The sequence below is a fragment of the Plasmodium cynomolgi genome, chromosome 7 (assembly GCF_000321355.1).
Source record: "Plasmodium cynomolgi strain B DNA, chromosome 7, whole genome shotgun sequence".
Lineage (NCBI taxonomy): Eukaryota > Apicomplexa > Aconoidasida > Haemosporida > Plasmodiidae > Plasmodium > Plasmodium cynomolgi.
Genome location: NC_020400.1, coordinates 1,060,254 through 1,077,891, shown reverse-complemented (window position 1 = coordinate 1,077,891; position 17,638 = coordinate 1,060,254). Strand labels below are relative to the sequence as shown.

Sequence of the window (17,638 nt, the reverse complement as noted above, 5' to 3'; positions counted from 1 at the left end):
TTTAATTTTTCTATACATTATATATGTACACAAGTATACGAGTACACGAGAACACGTGCGCACAGTACATATGCATGTATCGCTTGCTTTAAATTTACACTAAGAAGTATAGCAGCAAAAAATATATTGCGTTTTTTCTTTCCTCTTTGGTTAAAGATCGATATTTTTTTTTTTTTTTTTCCCCTTATCCTTTTTAGTTCTTCAGTGCACATGGGAGTGTACTCATCGCGCAAATAGCATTTCCAAAGGGGCAGTTACAAAAAAAAAAATGTTCCAGCAGCGTTCTCAGCAGCGTTCTCGGTAGTGCTCTCAACAGTGCCCCCAGCAGTAGCGACACATTAGGAACTCTGCTAAGAAGCGGACAAAACGATTGCGCAATGTGGACTCTGTAAACGCTTTAACGATGCGAATCCCCCGCCGTACGAAGCGAAAACCTGCATATCAGCAACCCGCTCGAGTGTTATTTCGAAAGGGGTGCTTTCGAAGCGCACGTGGTAGTCGGGGTGAACGCACAGGTGCGTGCACGCGTCCATGTGAGCGTATATACGTGTATACACACATACATATTATACATATAGGAGCACCAAAGGATGTCACCCTACCCGGCGCAGCAAATGCAGAAAAAGGAGAGCAAGTCGAACCGCACACAACGGTAATGCGCGTTGAGTAGAGGAGTTCCCCTATTCGCTCAACAGTAGGAATCCCCACCTGCCTTAGGAGGGAGTCCCCCACAAAAGAAAAGGCGTTTAGCCGGTTTGCCAGAAAATGCAATAATGCGTAGGGTATGTCCCATTTTAGCGCATTCCGCGTGACAGTTGTGCGAACGAGACGTACGCGTGAGAGATAAATGAGCGCTACGTGACGATTATACAGAGATTAAAACGGGATCCTCTTTTCCGCGTGTGCATTCGTCTCGGGAGTTGTGCCTCCATGAGGTGCAACCGTTGCCAAGTACAGCGTTACAAAATATATGCTTACGCATAAGTATATGCACTGAATCGCACGCACTTGAACGTGGACGCGAAGCTGCTCGACCGACCGACCGAACCACCGACCCACCGACCCACCGACCGACTTCCCCCCACCCACACACGCCTGCGTGCGCCTACCTAATGCTACGCCCGAAAGAGACCAATAATGAGGCTGAAAGACGCGCGTGCAGCGGAGAACAGCATGACTAACCCAAGAAGAAAAAAAAAAAAAAAGAAAGAAATTTTCTTTGAATACATACGGAATAGTAACTCGCAGGCCATTCAGCTGTTGAACTGCATATGGTTGTACTGCTTTTATCAGAACATAAAAACGTTAACAAAAAATATTCGAAAACTAAAGAATGGAAAAGGCAACAACGACCCCCTGCTAGTAAAGTACCTTTTGACCCTGCGCATAAACATTAACGATGCATATGATTACTTTCAGTCCATTCTATCCACCGCACTAAAAATATATCGCGAGAAAAGAGACCTGTATGTCTTACACATAAATAACGTGGTGGGTAGACGAAATGGCTACTCCGGAAATGCACCCATGAGTGATGTGTACAGCGGAGATGCGCAATTGAAGGACCTTTCGTTTGGGGAGGACTCCTACGTGAACAACGTGATCGACATTTTCTACGCCAAGCACAGCGACCGACATGGTGAGCGACATGGTGAACAGCGCGCTGACGGAGATGATAACCGAGATGGTCACCAACATGGTGAGGGGGAGACTCTGCACAGCAGCCTAGAAATCGTCCGAATCTGCATCTGCAACCTTTTCAAAATTCTGGGCGACCTGTACAGATATAAGTGTTACTTCTTTGAGGAAAACAAAAAAAAAACGAAATGAAGGCGTGCTTGAATTATTACAAGGCACTGAGTTATTATAGGTACAGTGGCCACCTGTTCAATCAGCTGACCCTTCTGTACACGCGGGGCAACCCGATCAAGTGCCTCTTTTTCTACTTCCTTTCGTTGATAGCGGTTAAGCCTGCCCCGAATAGGGACGCCGTTATCATGTTCATGGAGGGCGTCCTCAGCGGGGGGAAGGGCCTGGCCAATTGGCTGGCGCGCCTGCGGGGGGACTCATCCGGAAGAGCAGCAAGTATAGGAAGCAGCGGAAGTAGCGGAGGTAGCAGAAGTAGCGGAAGTAGCAGAAGTAGCGGAAGAGGAAGACGCGGCGAACGTGGCAAACGAGGCGGAAGTGTCTACCTCGGCAGCCGGGGCAGCGCGGTGAGCACTCCCTGCCACGGAGAAACGTCGTGCAAACTGGGGAGGGGAATCTTTTACATCAAAACTAAAGAAAGGCATTTTTTGCCCTCCATAAAAAGCAGTGAAAACGGGGCAAAGGACACCATCTACCACCAAAGGGACAAACACCACGACAAAGTGAACTCCCGATTGGGAAAAAAACACACAGAGGGAAAGAAGGAAGGAAGTTCCAATAGTGGACATGGAAGCACCAAGGAAAATCTAGCCGAGAAAGAATTAAACGAAGCCATTTTTAATTTCTACATGAGCTACTTCAAAATTGTGAAGCTATTATTCTCCAAAATTGACATGAACAAATTTGAAAAAAAAAATAAATTTATTTACTATACCAATAGGTACATAAAGCTGCAGTACTACAGTAGGAGAGAAGATACCCTGATGCTCAAAAATATCATCCTTATTATATTTACGCTTCTAAGTTTGGTTATATATGTTATCACGAATCAACATGAGCAGGGACATAAGAACACAAAGGGATTCCTTTTCTATGGCAATGTAAACGTGTCGAAGTATGTATACAAAAATGAGCAAATTTATTTTTCGTTCCTTTTGATTCACGAGCTGTTATTGTCATGTGAAGATTTCTACACCAATTTTTTCCCCAGCTATTTGTCCGTTTTTATATACACACTTTACTGGTTCCGAAATGAGCCTAGTGTGTGGGAGGTGCACTTGGGTACTTGCACCGAGGAGGACAACCGAGAGAGGGACCATCTCGTGAAGCAGTATCATGAGGATTACCGGGGGAAAAGCGTCTACGGTAGTAGGGTCACTCGCAGGGAGAAGGGCAATGTACACACCTCCGCTGTGAGGAGACCTCCCTGGGGGAGAAAGAAAGGTGAACCGCTTTCAGCGAAACAGAACAGTTACAACCAAGCAGTGGAGAAGGACCCTTGTGATGACCCCGAATTTTCTCACAACAAAGATATAATAAAAAGCATCAAAGATTTACTAATCGGCATAAAGGTGAGGGAGGAAATACCCCTGAATGATAACTCACTACTGCGCTACAAACTGAGGGAGGATTTTTACATCTATCCTTTTTTGAGTGGGTTGCAATTTAGCAGTTTGGAGGGAGGAGGAGGAGACCATTCTACTGAGAGGGGGTGCAAGGTGGCTTCTTCACAATGGAGCAGCCTGTCCAGTGTGGTCTACCCACAATTCGGCTCCAACCAAGTAGACGTAAAGTGCAGCCAACTGCCCTTCGAGCGGGGAAACCACCGGGGGGGAGTTAGCCATCTCACCAATTTCGAGGACTCAAACGAAGAAGATGTAGTCCTTCTAAAGAACCCATTATTTGTAAAGGCGAGCAGTGTGTGTATGAACGGGGAGATGGTAGACCCGAGGGACGACGCCAGCAAGGGGCTAAACTGCTACAACGATTTATATGAGCTGTCCGCCATCAGTGGGAATAATGTGCATTCATGCGATCGGGAGGATGGGAGTAGTGAGAGGGGGGGTAATGGTGAGAAGGGGCACGCAGAGGGGGTACGGCACACAGAGGGGATGAAACACACAGATGAGAGTGCCTCATGTGCGAATGTTAGCGAGGGAAGGAACCACTCCGGTGAGCGCAGAGATGATGGGGTCTCACTCAACACACACAGAATACCCCATCCGGAGGAAGGCTCGAAGAGAGATCACTACATTGCAGCAGTATTTGACATCCCAAGTGATGAGCAGCTGGAGGAGGTAGCAGACCGCGTTCGGATCATGCGATTTAGGTCTCTCACCCAGGGTGGGTTAAAGGAGAACGACAAGCAAAGTGTGCACGTCCGTAACGTTGGCAAAAAATATTTGGCTGCACAAGCTAGAGAGGAAATACACCAGGATAATTTCCCCAATGAGGACGCCATAGCAGACATGCCACAGGTGGCAGACATGCCTCAGGTGGGAGATATTGCATCTCGGGGGAAAGGAACCCAAGAGCACACCACGCCCATAGGCGAAGAAGTTTGCAAAAACGATATGAGCTGCACCATGAGCCGAAGCGATGACGACAATAAAATGAGCAACATCATGAGCGACCACCAAAACGGATCGCAGGACAAGAGCGACCACAGTGGCTGTTACAAAGTCCATGCAAATGGTGAGATAAATCAAAACGATTATTTTAGCTATGCCGTTTTGGAGAGCTTCCATCAGGTTAGGATCGATGCTTTAGGGTCCATACCGAACGGTAATGTAGAGAATGATCACAGTTCCAAGCATGTCATGGGTGCAAAATTGAACTCGTCCAACGAGATGACCAAGGGAAGTGACGAGGCCAGCTTGGAAGACAGTGTGGAAGACAGTGTGGAAGCCAGCGTGGACGCCAGCTTGGACGCCAGCTTGGGGGCCAACTCGGAGGACATGTCGTATACGAGTTCCCCAGCCGAGGCAGACACCAGAGTAGACGACATGGCCCAATTGGTGAAGACTCCCTTCCAAGCGAACCACCTTCACAAGGGGGAAGGTCAAACGCAGGCACCGGTGGCAAACATCCCGGGGGGTGAAGAAGTTCAGGTGGAAAGAACAACCTTTGCAGCGTGTAAGAGGGATAGCAGCCCGTTTCGACATAACCATGCGGAGCCACACCATATGCATAACGGGATAGAGGAGCCCCACCATATGCGCAACGGGATAGAGGAGCCCCACCATATGCACAACGGGATAGAGGAGTCCCACCACATGCACAACGGGATAGAGGAGCCCTACCACATGCGCAACGGGACAGTGTGGATAGAGGAGAAGAACTCACCACTGCAGAAAATGATAATACTTGATGGAAAGAACATCGGCACGAGGTACCAGGACAACTACAAAAAATATTTCGACCCATTTCGAATAAAAGTGGTGCTAGATTATTACCGATTTAAGAAGTATGATGTGAAGATAGTCATTCCGCAAGAGTATGTAATGCACGGGAGGGATGATCCACTGGGCAAGAACCCCAACAGGGCTTACTACCACCTTCAGTTGCACAACAATAACGAAGGCCCAGACTTTATTCTCACGGGGAATGAGTTGCTGTTTTTTCAGAACCTACATATTTTAGGATGTTTAATTGTGCACCCCTTGGAAAGCTACTACGCGTTTTGCCTCAACCTTGTGCAGAGGTGGAACTCGTGCTTTGTAACAAACGTGACTCTGTCCGAACTGAACATGAAACTGCGTGAATTCGAGCAGCCCCCCCTGAAGAGCATCGCGGCGCACTTCATATCGTATACCTTTCTGGGCGACGAGTTCCTCCCCAACCCGACCTTCCGCTGGCCCTCCATCCGTAAGCTCCCAGCGCCGCATAGTTTAGAACCAAGCGGGCGCAGTTTAACGCCAAGCACGACGCGTTTATAGTTTACCTTTTTACCCCCTAACCATCCCTATCCCGTTAGCTTCCCTGTACACACTCCGCATTTAGCAGCCCTGTACACACGCTGCAGTTAGCTGCCATGTACACCCCCCGCATACCTCCCACCACCCATGTTGCAGATCGCCGGGCCCTACTGAAGAACACTGTGAATGAATGAATGAACAAGCATATGTCTCCTCAAAAAAACAGATTTGCTTCTTCTCAGAAGAATGATGAAAAGGGGCGCCTTTCTCGCGCCCCACTTTTGGGTGTTTTCCATGTAAGAGTAGGAGGTGGCCTCTTCTGCTTTGTGGACTCTTTTGGACAAGTCAAGTATTATACTGTCGTTCCTTCAGTGCTGGTGGAGAAAAAATATCCCTGGGGAAGAAAAATTTGGTATTATCTGCATTAATTGCATTAAGGCGGAATGGATATGAACAGTTGGCGAAGACGCGGAGGGCAGGGAATTGGGTGGGGAGCTTATCGAACCGGAGTTACTTCCCAGGGCAAGCAACTGTATCATCGCTGAACGAGGTATCTCAAATGATATTCATACGCGCCCGGAAAGACACAACAAGTTGGATGATTGTCCAGCGGAAGCTCAGAACAAGGATATTTATCACCTCGATTGGTGTCCCCCTCTCCCCTCTGCTTAATTTTCGTTTCCTTTATTAATTTTTTTTTTTTTTTTTTTTTTTTGTACTGCGTAGAAGATATTCCCCAAGGGGGTAACGTAAGGTAGAGACTTGTCTGCATGCAGAAGGGACAGCTACAAAAGGTGTGAAGTCAAATGTATCACTATGAGAAGTGAATGAAGATGAAAGGCAGGGTTGAAAAAGGTGCAGCTGAGGAGAGACTGCTCCCCTTTTTTTTTCTTGCTAACTGGAGTGGAAAAGAAAGGGCCATGTCGAGGCGCTACAGCAGTTTGTGGGATCCCCCATAAGGATGAACAAAAGATACGGTGCGGGGTCTTTTTGCACAAATGGGTGCACGGACGCACCGCTAAACCGGTACAACGATACATCCGGCGGTGCCCCCTGTAGGTGCGCAAGGTGGTCTAATTCGCTCGAATAAATGCGAAAGGGGAGCTTCACCGACAGCTTGCATTCCATGTGAAGAACATAGATCGTCCCAAATTGCCCATGGGGGGGGGAGAACCATCAGGGGGGAGGGTTGGAGGAAAGGGATACAAACCCAGGGCAGGGGCCACAGCGGAGGCTACTGAGGGAACCACCAACTTGGTAGCGATTAAATGACGTATGCTACGTGTAGAGTACCTTCTGAGGATTAACTTCGCTTCTGCCGAAGTGTCATGTGACAATTAACGGTTCGTTGAGAAGCGGATTGTTTAAGTACCCCCCCCAAAGGGTCCCTATCCATTCTCCATTTAAGTTTTTTTTTTTTTTTTTTATTTTTTTTGCATCAATTTATGGGAAAACTTTTTTGTAGTATTATCTTTGCTTTAAAATTAAAAAAAAAAATGTGTATACCAAAACTGGCCACGAATATCTGGTGGGCTGTCCAAAATGAACGGCGGAATGGAAGAACCCCAAATGTGGCTTACAGAGGAGAGTAGCTCATCTTTGCACCCCTGAAACGTCTGAGGCCATTTTATTAAAATACACCATTTGTTGCCTCAGCATATACGTGCCCTTCATGGTAGGAGAGAGGGGGGAAAGGACAACTCTTGGATCTTTGGGAGTTTTTACCGAACACCCCATCGTTTTGTTAATTTTCGAGAGGAGGAGAATCAAACAGGGGTGGGGAGGGTGTATTCCCTGCACGTGTGTTCAGCCATACGTTTGGGTAATGGTCAGAGGGGCTCCTTCCAACAAGGCCCCTTTTTTAGCGGCCCTTTTTTAGCGGCCTTTTTTAGCGGCCTTTTTTAGCGGCCCTTTTTTAGCGGCCCTTTTTTAGCGGCTTTTCTTTAACAGCCCTTTATTTCGTCCGTATTCCCCTACGATGGGACAAACACTATCAAAGCTGGATTGCGAAGGGATAAACACTATCAAAGCTGAATTGCGATGGGACAGTCACCACTACCTGAATCATCCTACGTAATGACCAACTGAGTGCATTCGTGGTAAAGTGAACAGTAGGAACTTCTAATCACATCCCACGGGGTAACCCTATTACGCATTGGTGGTTTTCCCTTCTCGGAGGATACTTACCCCACACAAATCCCTAACTGATAAACTCATTTTTGAAACGGTTCTGCGTTACATGTGTAGCGAGTGTAATTCTGAATACCCCCCAACAGGGGAACGATCGAGTGTACCTCCTGCTGACCACCAGTTACAAATGAGGCAACTGCAAGTGGGGGGGAACTTCAATCCAGGGAAATTCTGTTCAAAAAAAAATTTGCGCAACGTATGGAAGAGACGGGTGGGGGGGGCGGTTGATACGGTTGATACGGTTGGGATGGTTGATACGGTTGATACGGTTGGGATGGTTGATACGGTTGATACGGATGGGATGGTTGACACGGTTGGGACGGCTGGGGAGCCCCTCCAATCGGGGAAAGAAAACTGCGCAGTGGGAATCTCCATACATGTGCCACGTAAAAAAAAAAAAGTACATATATGTGTATTTCGAGCGACGAGCGCAGATCAAATGAGTACACCTCTAGTGTGCCCGTGTGACACTCCTCCAACTGCATGCGCCGCGTGGACGAAGTGAACCCTGCCAGGGAACTCTGCACGGAGAACTGCACAATGTCAAACCGTGCAACGTAGCACCAGAGAGGAAACAAATTTGAGCGGACGAGAGTTTCCAAAGAGTCCAAAGCACGCACGTTCACAGATGGCGCAGAAAAAAAAATAAATAAATAAAATAAAAATATAATAAAAATAAAATAAAAATAAAATAAAAAAGAAAGCAGAACGGATTAGTCTCACGCAAGCATGCACAAGGGAGTTGTGTTTCGTTACATTCTCTTTTGCACATCATATGATACCATACCGTATCACATCAGCGCATTTTTTTTTTATTGCGTGTGTGTAGTTCAGATATAATCACCCTGAGAAAAGGCATCCCCAGGGAGCAACCAATCATTTTTTTTTTTTTTTTTTTTTTTTTTTGACCAAAGCCCCAGCATTTCGTCTCCATCCACGCAGGGTAGAGCAGCCTTGCCGTGTACGCTGCTCCCTCTTGAGAAGAAACATGTGACGAGCGGCAGGAAAATGGTACCCCCTGCGGCGAACGACAGTTTAGCTCGCCAAAGCAGCACACGACACTCCTCCACACGTGCCCTTTTTGCCACCCCGACGAGAGTACACACCGGCAGATACGTATATACACACATGCGTACACCCACGTACGTATGCGCTAATGCACGTACAAGCACCACCACCGCGAGAAGAAAACACCAAAGGGACAGACAAGCCGCCACCACCTCGAGAAGAAAACACCAAAGGGACAGACAAGCCGCCACCACCGCAAGAAAAGAACACCAAAGGGACAGCCAAGCTACCAACACCTCCTTTTTTTTTTCTCATCATCCAAGTGACGAATGCATAACATGACGGCCATCCTGCCGCAGCGCGCGATCCCCTACGTTGTGCTAACCGGCGCCTTCTTGTATAATCTGAATATAGGTAAGTGAAGGAGAGGCAGCCTAGGGGGCTTTTCCCTCCACCCCAAGTGTAGGAAAAAATGAGGTATACCTCCCCTGTCTATATTGCACACATCCCCAAGTGTACGTACAGCTGCTTCTTCACACGCATATCTGCTTCCCCTTACCCCTGCGCAGGAATCATCAACTCGTATGGTAACCTGAATATCTACCTGACGTCTTACCTGAGACACAAGGGCCAAAATGTAACCTACAGGGATGTGTCTTTTATATACGAGTTGACGGTAATCATGCTGGGGGTGTCTATGCTGATTGGAAATGTTGTGCAGAAGAAATTAGGGGAGAGAACAACGATACTGACTTGCTGCTTCACCATTTTTGTTTCCTTTTATTTGTCCTCATTGTATGCTCACTCGTACTTTATGCTGTGTCTGTTCATGGGGGGTCTGTACGGACTGGGCTATGGAATAAGTTTCACCATTCCGCTTTCCTGTACATACAAGCATTTTAAAAAGAATCGAGGGTTAGTCAGTGGAATAGTCATCTCTGCAATATCGTTGAGTCCATTTTTATATTGCCCACTACAGACTCTGCTTATAAATAGAAACAACGTTTTACCTGTGGAGAGCAGTGGAGATAGCAATGGTGGACCCAGGGAACGTTACTTTGAAGACCCACATGTACTCGGTAGAATTCCCCATGTGCTTTTCATTCAGTCCGTTATTTTTTTAATTTTTGGCACATTTGGTGCTTTTTTCGCAACGATGGAAGTAAGGGGGGATAATGAAAAACAGCTTACCTGTGGTAATCTCGATGTAGGCAATAAGAAAAGCAAACCGTTGGATGCACAGGATAGGAGCCTTACTGATGTGGAGAGGAATGACGAACCGATGGGAATTATCACAGAGAAAAACAAGGGCAATCAAAACGATGTAACAAATGAGGGAGATAATTTGGGGTCCCGACTAGCCAAATCTTTTAAAAAAAAAAAAAAAAATGGGAGCAGCGTTGAAGGATGAAGAGGGAGAAGATGGGGAAGATGGAGAAGAAGGTATCATCCCAAATGGAAATAAAAAAAAGAAAAAAAAAAAACTTTATCTTTGTTCCTCAACATGTTAAATATAAACACAACTATATTTTCGGACAATAATGTGCAAAAGTATTACAACAAAAAGTGCACAGAAGACGTTTTTTTTTTTTTTTTTTGGCTATCTGTTGTCTTGTTCAATTCGTATATCAATTTTATCATTATGTATTGGAAAATCATTGGCATCACTTACACCTCCATGGAAGATAAATTTATCACCCTGAATGGCAGCTTTATTAACAGCATGTCCAACATAGCGGGCCGCTTGGTATGGGGATCCATATATGACAAGTTACAGCTTCACGTCACTGTAACATTGCTAGGGGGATGCATATGTTGTGCGTGTTTCCTCCTACCAGCCATTTCGCACATATACATTTTCTACGCCTTTGCATGTGCCCTTTTTTACTTCTGCATCGGGGGAAGCCTTGTCACCATCCCCATCATCACACTCAAAAAGTATGGCGAGCTGCACTTCCCGCTAAACATGTCAATTCTTTACACTACACGCATTGCCAACACCTTCCTATGCAGTGTGGTCGTCCGTCTCTTTTACAACTTGTTTACCCTGCGATGCCTCAGCTCGGCCTTCGGATTCATTTCGCTCGCCGCCACGATTGCGATGCTTTTCCTTACGCAGTCGTAGAGGGGCGCGCGTGGCGCATTGTAGGCGCAGCGTAGCGCAGTATGGAACAGTGTGCCAGTGTCTATGCTGCTGTTCATGTTCTGGTGCGTACCAACTTATGTGCGAACCCGTTTACCCACCTCTTGCGCGTTCTATCATTGCTTCCTTTTTCGTTCTTCCCTTTTTCGTTCTTCCCTTTTTCATCGCTCCCCTTTTTCATCGCTTCCTTTTTCATTCGTATGGCTCCCCTTTCTGACCCTACCTTGGCGCAAGTGCGACTTGGCACAGCTGCAGCAGGGCGATGTTGCCTATACCAGCCACTTCGCCCTCACGCGTCCCATGATGGACCACTTTTTTTTCAAACGAAAATAACTGTTGGATGTTTTTAAAACGTTTCTTATGTGTGTGCAGGGGGGCATGCTCACGCGGGCACGCAACCGTGGCCATGCAGTCGTGATCATGCAGTCGAGACCATGCAGTAGAGACCATGCAGTCGAGACCATGCAGTCGTGGGATGCTTTTCCCATTTGAAAGCTCCAACGGAACTACTTCTCCCAAGCTGTCTTCAAAAGGGTGGCCCGCCCATACCTCTCCAGCTCGTTCCTCACAATTTCGTTAATAATCATCCTACGGAGGGGTGAAAAAGTCATGCGGCGGTAAGTAGCCGTCTCGATTAACACTCTCTTTCGAAGCGGGGGGGGGTTGTGCGGTACGCGGCAGCACCAGTCACTTGGGATGGTCACTTAGGACGGTCACTTGGGACGGTCATTTGGGATGGTCACTTGGGATGGTCAACTTAGGACGGTCACTTAGGACGGTCACTTAGGACGGCCACTCAGGCTGGCCAGTTTCGCCCGTCGCAGTCTCCCCCCTTGCGGCGAACGTACCGGGAAATCTCTCCAAAGGTGGGCCGCATGAAGGGGTTCTCGTCGATGCAGGAGAGCAGCAGGTTTATCAGGAATTTGTCCTGTCGCAGGGGGAAAAGAAGGGAGAAAAAATGGCGGAAAAAATGGCAGAAAAAAATGGCGAAAAAGAAGGCGGCAAAAATAACAAAGCGACAGAATGATGCGCACGGGGGCCAAATGGGGACCCCTTCTGTCACCCCCTCCAGACCACTGTCAGCACAACCCGAGCAGCTGTTCTCCCTTACCTGAATCTCAAAATGCTTCAAGTCCACCTTATATCCCCCATGCGAAAAGTAGTGGAAATTTTTGTGCTTCAGAAATTTGGACACAATAACTGCAAAGGCCCAAATGTCAACAGTCCTATTGTAAGCCACGCTTTTCTGCTCAGGTGCCAAGTGACCCTTTGTGCCGCAACACTGACTCATAAGGTACTCGAAGTCTTGATCGACCTTCCTGGACAGGTTGAAGTCCGTCAGCAGGATCTTCTTCTCCTGCGTAGGGGCAAGCAGGTTATGCGGTGGGGCTTCTTATATATGGCCCCCTTCTTAAGGGTGGTGACGGTCTAAGATGCGCCTTTTGAAAGGTGCTCCCAAGTCCGTAATGACCACTCGACAGCACGTGCACCAGGGTGAAGAAGCCTCCTGGCAGGACACCGATAATCCGCTGGGCAAAAATCATTCTATCCATAATTTCGTCAAACAAATCGCCGACGGTGCCCATCGTGGAAGTCACCCCTCCCCCCCCACAAGCACAAATACACGCACATGCGCAAATACTCACACATGCACAAATACACATACATATCCCCACACATACATACCCCCACACACACCCTTACCTTTAACAACACGTTGTCCGGCTTCAAGTCCCGATATATATAAAATTCTTGCTTGTCATTTGGCTTGTGAATAAAAGACATTACGCTGAAGGTGGGGGTCATGCGTGGAGATGAACAAGTCTGTGGAGTTGACACTACGAGTGGGTAGGTCTTTTCTGTAAATGAATAACCTCCAAAGAAAGCCATCGGAATAACTTTTTACGAAGTTCTACTTTGACGAAAAGAGCACAGCTGCACATCTGCAGTGTCATTTTTTTCTTTTATTTTTTATTTATTTTTTTTTTTTGGGGAACAATTAAACCTACTTGGCTATCTCCAACAGGGTCATTCGCACAAAATTCAGGTTGTATGCAGCTCCCTTGTCGCAGAAGACCTTTTCTGTTCAGTGAGCAAAATGGCGCAGAAGGGGGTGGGGGTCGAATTGACACGCGTGGTCATACGTGCGTAGTTATATATTGGCGCGATAGTCTACTTCACCACGCATGGACCCCTTTTTACCAGCACGAAGGAGCAAGCTTACCCAATGACGTGTCGGCCAGCTGCAGCAGGAAGCAGAGGCACTCCTTCTTCTCCTCCTGGTGCTGCCTGTTCAACAGCAGTTGGTAGCCTGCAGCGCGCGCGGGAAAAAATAAAAAATAAAACAAAATAAAGACAAAATAAAACAAAATAAAACAAAATAAAGACAAAATAAAACAAAATAAAGATAAAATAAAACAAAATAAAACAAAATAAAATGAAAAATATCGTTTCAATCGCCATCTCTTTAAGCGACTCCATTGACGTTTTCACAAGTGATAAGACCCCCCCTGCCAGAAAATGAGGCCCACTTTCACAGCAGATCAGCCATGCGGGGGTATGTCCGCCAGACACGAAAAACGAAAAAACTCTAACCCTTGAAGGTGCAGTAAATCTTCACGACGTTGGTGTGTGCCTTCTCCCGCAGGATCACAGACTCGTTCAGGTTGAATTCGCTAAAAGGGAAAAAAAAGAAAAAGAAAAAGAAAAAATAAAAAGAAAAAAAAAAAGAAAAAATACAAAGAAAAAATAAAAAGAAAAAGAAAAAAATAGAAAAAAAAGAAAAAAAAAAAAATAAATAATGCCCTTTTTGCAATTTTCAAAGCAATGCAGCGACAGCGCGCCCTGCTTGCAAAATGAAGGAGGAGGAACCAAACGAGTGTCCTACTTCATGTCCATAATCTTCAACGCAAAGTGCCTCGTGTCTTTTATGCTCGGAAAGAAAAATGAGCTCTGTGCTTCTCTATCCCCCTTGAGGGACACCTCCCACACTTCGCCAAATCCACCCACTCCCAACTTTTTCTCAAAGATGAAGTGCTCGTCTAGGTTTACAACTTCGTTGTTCGCCTCCCATATTCTGCACGAGGGAGAGACGGACAGGGAGGCATACAGAGAGAGATACAGAGAGACAGAGACAGAGAGACAGAGACAAAGAGACAGAGACAGACGGAGCGTTTTCACGCGTGCGCCCTTTCGGAACACCGTGTGGAGACACTCTCCCCAGCGCCAGCGCAGTGGCAGAACGATGACATGCCCACTCAGGCAAGCTCCCCCCCCCCACGTGCATGAACCGCTGCAAAGACTTACTTCAAAAAAAAACTGTCAATGTATCCTAGAGTCATTTTCACATTACTGGTAAAGTTCGAAACGGTTATCTTCGACTGCGCACTTGAGTTGGTCTTCATTTTTGCCTTCTCCTCCCAAAAGATGGGGATAATGCACTCGGGGATATTTTGCTCTTCGGTGAGTGAAGTGAGAGGGGAGAAAAAAAATGAACACATCAGGGGAATGGCGCTACGCTCGACGAGCAGATGTACACTACACACGTTGAGCTAATCACCCTATGCTGATAACCCTATGCTAACAACCCTATGCTAATAACCCTATGCTAATCACCCTATGCTGATAACCCTATGCTAATCACTCTATGCTGATAACCCTATGCTAATCACTCTATGCTAACAACCCTATGCTTATAACCCTATGCTGATAACCCTATGCTAATTGCACCACACCACTGGCGCTGCGCGAACGCATAAGGGTGCACTTGTCGAAGCGGAACCTGGAAGGGACGGAACTAAGACGAGGTTGAAGTACTTGACCCTATGGTTCTTCACGTAACGGACAAATCTGCAGGGAATATCCACCGAGTCGCAAAGCAGCTGCAGGAGGTCCGGGTGAAGAGAGTCGCGTTGCAATAGAGTGGTAATGTGATCTAGATTAGCGGTGTTCTCGTGGGTTTTTCTGTATCTATGTATGCTTGGTGGTGGGGCGGGGGAGAGCCAACCGAATAGTTACACATATTTGGCACTGTTACGACGGAACGCACTGCTTCATCCCCCCCCCCTTTTTTTTTTTTCTTTACACTTGCCAGCCGAGGGACTCCTCAAAAGGGGACACTCCTTACCTTAAACAACAAAGACCTGTGCCGATCGGATCCCTTTTTTACACTTCCCAGGAACACAAAATTAAAATCGTAGTTTTCGTAGTAGTGCGTTTTTATGCTTTCATCGCTTTCTGCATTCGAGTCTTCTTCATCACCCGTCCCCCCTGCATCATTCTCCTTGCCCTTGCCCTTGCCCTTTTCTTTTTCTTTTTTTTTTCCGATTTTCTAAGGAAAACATTTCAGAGAATGTCCTTTCACGAGTGTCGCAACAATTTGAAGTGGCCACTTCTCCTCTCGTCAGTTGAGTGGGTTCCTCCTCGGGAAGTTCTCCTTCCACTTGAGAGCGCTTCCTTTTCACTTGGCTCCTATCCCTCTCCCCATCTGCGTTACGTTTGTGTGTCTCATGACTTGCTCTCTCGGGAAGGGTCTCCCCCCCAGTATAGATCACATTTTCAGGGTCGTACTTTATCATCCGGTCCACCAAATTTTCTATCCTTTTAATTTTAACCAAAATGCTTTTAACACTCTTGACTTCCTTCTTGGCGATGTTAACCTTTTCCCTGTGGGGGGAGTGTCATCGAGTAGGGGTGTGTCATCGAGTAGGGGTGTGTCATCGATTGGGGGTGTGTCATCGATTAGGGGTGTCATCGATTGGGGGGGTGTCTCCCACATAGAGAAGTGCCAAGTAGACACACATGCACATGTGCGCGCAGTAGTAGCCCCAACGCGAAGTTGTATACTCCCCCCCTGCTGCAAAAGTGAGCACTGTGCTGAGAAGTCTTACCGAAGTTTGGCGTCACTGAATACGCTTACAATGATGCTGGAGAGGCAGCTGCAAATATCGGTGTCTCCGTTTCTGCACATGTTCTTCCGACCCTTTATGTACCTCCCAACACACTTGGAAATATATTTACACATTTTTTTTTTTTTAAAAAATAAATCGCAACTTCCAACATCGTAGATGGATTTTTCTCTAAAGCATGAGTGTAACCCTAGGTGTACATTCGGGACGGGGATCTCTCCCACCAGTTTTTTTTTTTTTTTTTTACATTTGAAATTTAATTCGTGTCCGCTGTTTGTAATGACAAAGTTTCGTCTATTCACGTGGCTGTTCAGTTCGGTGTTCAGTTCGCTGTTCAAGTGGCTGTTCAAGTGGCTGCTCAGTTCGCTGTTCAAGTGGCTGCTCAGTTCGCTGTTCACTTGGCTGTTCACTTCTTTGTTCACTTCTCTGTTCACTCCTCTGTTCACTCCTCTGTTCACTCCTCTGTTCACTTCTCTGTTCACTCCTCTGCCCACCTGGCCCTCGCCGCAAGGATTCTCCGCTTCGGCGGGCGAGTCCCTGCTCGGGTGGAGTACCTCCTTCACGAAGCTGCTCTCGCTCTTCATCCGAACGCCGTGCGTGTAGAAGTAGATTAGCCTCAGGTCCTTCACGTCCACCGCGTCCTTCACGAGGCCTGCAGTGCCAGGGGGAAACGCCACCATAAGCATAAATCTATACACGTGTGTGTAGGTGTGCATATGCATGCGTGCCGCTGCAGATCCGCTGACTAGCCGCTGCTCCCAGCACCTGACTCGAAGAAAGTCCTGTTGCTATGCATGAGATTGTCGTAAAAGTCCAACATGTGTTCCCGGCTGTATTTATAATTTAAGTTTTCTTCGCAGAGTCTATTTTGGAGAAACTCAATCAGATGCAGAACCACTTGGTTTCTTTTTACTTTTTTTTTCCTTTTCAATTTTTCAATAAAGCTCAACACTAAAAAGTTTATTTCGTTCAGATTCTCTATCAAGTATTTCAGCCCAATGAGGATGTCACCTACGTCTCCACTGAGGTAAAGCAGGGCCTCGAATGGAAAGAAGTGGGGGGAGGGAAATTAGTCCTCTCTCCTACTCATTCGCAGTTACGCAAGTTGCATGAGTGTGTGGTCACGCACGAGGGGAGAACAACCACCATCATGGTGACTATCAACGGAGCAGAAGGAACGTCATGGAATGGAACGGAATGCAGTGGAACGGTACAACTTATCCCCGTTCGACGTGCCTATTTGAGTTGAGTAGTACCATTGATATTTGGTTGTAACACGAGGCATACGGGGGGAAGTACAAATGGAAGGCGTTCATGGAGAGTCGCTTTATAAACTCCTCCGTCGGGGCTTCAATTTTCCTCTTTAATGGCAGATCGTCCGAAACGAACACACACGCGTTCTTAACTATTTCTTCCCCTCTCTTTAGATTCTACATTCAGACAAACGAGAAAAAAAAGAAGAAGCGACGGGTTAGACCATGCGTCCCCTTACTGCATTGCGTTTCACTGCGATCAGTTTTATGTGGCGTAACTTAGCTTATCTAAATATAATTTAACTTTGGCCAAATTTTATTTCTTTCGTTTCGGTGCAGCTTTCCATTTCGGTGCAGCTTTCCATTTCGGCGCAGCTTTCCATTTCGGCCTGCACCTCTTCGAGTGTAACTCCTCCTGATGCCTATGCTGCCCGCAAAAGATTTATTACTATTTCTGGGTTTGACTTCAGCTTCCGCAGCGCGTCGATGTGGGTCCTGTGCACGTTTTCCGCGTCTGCATGTTGGTCCTTCTGAGGGGGTACACCTTTATCGCTCAGTCCCTCTGCATGTTGA

The 17,638-nt window shown here is 46.9% G+C and overlaps 3 protein-coding genes across 3 annotated transcripts in view; 2 read left to right on the top strand and 1 right to left on the bottom strand.

The window, feature by feature from the left end:
* Window positions 1-1,137: 1,137 nt before the first annotated feature.
* On the top strand, window positions 1,138-5,758 carry PCYB_073410 (hypothetical protein; the record flags this gene model as incomplete). The annotated part of the gene is made up of 4 exons (XM_004221738.1): window positions 1,138-1,531; window positions 1,629-1,729; window positions 1,827-5,514; window positions 5,721-5,758. The coding sequence occupies exons 3-4, from the start codon at window positions 1,827-1,829 to the stop codon at window positions 5,756-5,758; spliced, it is 3,726 nt and encodes a 1,241-aa protein (XP_004221786.1). The 5' UTR covers window positions 1,138-1,531; window positions 1,629-1,729.
* Window positions 5,759-9,100: 3,342 nt separating this feature from the next.
* On the top strand, window positions 9,101-10,173 carry PCYB_073400 (transporter; the record flags this gene model as incomplete). Its single annotated transcript, XM_004221737.1, has 2 exons — window positions 9,101-9,176; window positions 9,332-10,173. The coding sequence occupies 2 exons, from the start codon at window positions 9,101-9,103 to the stop codon at window positions 10,171-10,173; spliced, it is 918 nt and encodes a 305-aa protein (XP_004221785.1).
* Window positions 10,174-11,411: 1,238 nt separating this feature from the next.
* The window catches only part of PCYB_073390 (protein kinase), a gene marked incomplete at both ends in the record, with an annotated part of 6,643 nt that continues 416 nt past the window's right edge, over window positions 11,412-17,638 (bottom strand). Inside the window, 16 exons of the mRNA XM_004221736.1 lie at window positions 11,412-11,493; window positions 11,754-11,833; window positions 12,017-12,262; window positions 12,610-12,694; window positions 12,915-12,987; window positions 13,130-13,216; window positions 13,501-13,580; window positions 13,793-13,981; window positions 14,212-14,362; window positions 14,687-14,786; window positions 15,032-15,235; window positions 15,459-15,570; window positions 15,795-16,464; window positions 16,578-16,851; window positions 17,069-17,242; window positions 17,515-17,579. Of these exons, the coding sequence (XP_004221784.1) occupies window positions 11,412-11,493; window positions 11,754-11,833; window positions 12,017-12,262; window positions 12,610-12,694; window positions 12,915-12,987; window positions 13,130-13,216; window positions 13,501-13,580; window positions 13,793-13,981; window positions 14,212-14,362; window positions 14,687-14,786; window positions 15,032-15,235; window positions 15,459-15,570; window positions 15,795-16,464; window positions 16,578-16,851; window positions 17,069-17,242; window positions 17,515-17,579 (2,672 nt within the window). The remainder of the gene's footprint in view (window positions 11,494-11,753; window positions 11,834-12,016; window positions 12,263-12,609; window positions 12,695-12,914; window positions 12,988-13,129; window positions 13,217-13,500; window positions 13,581-13,792; window positions 13,982-14,211; window positions 14,363-14,686; window positions 14,787-15,031; window positions 15,236-15,458; window positions 15,571-15,794; window positions 16,465-16,577; window positions 16,852-17,068; window positions 17,243-17,514; window positions 17,580-17,638) is intronic.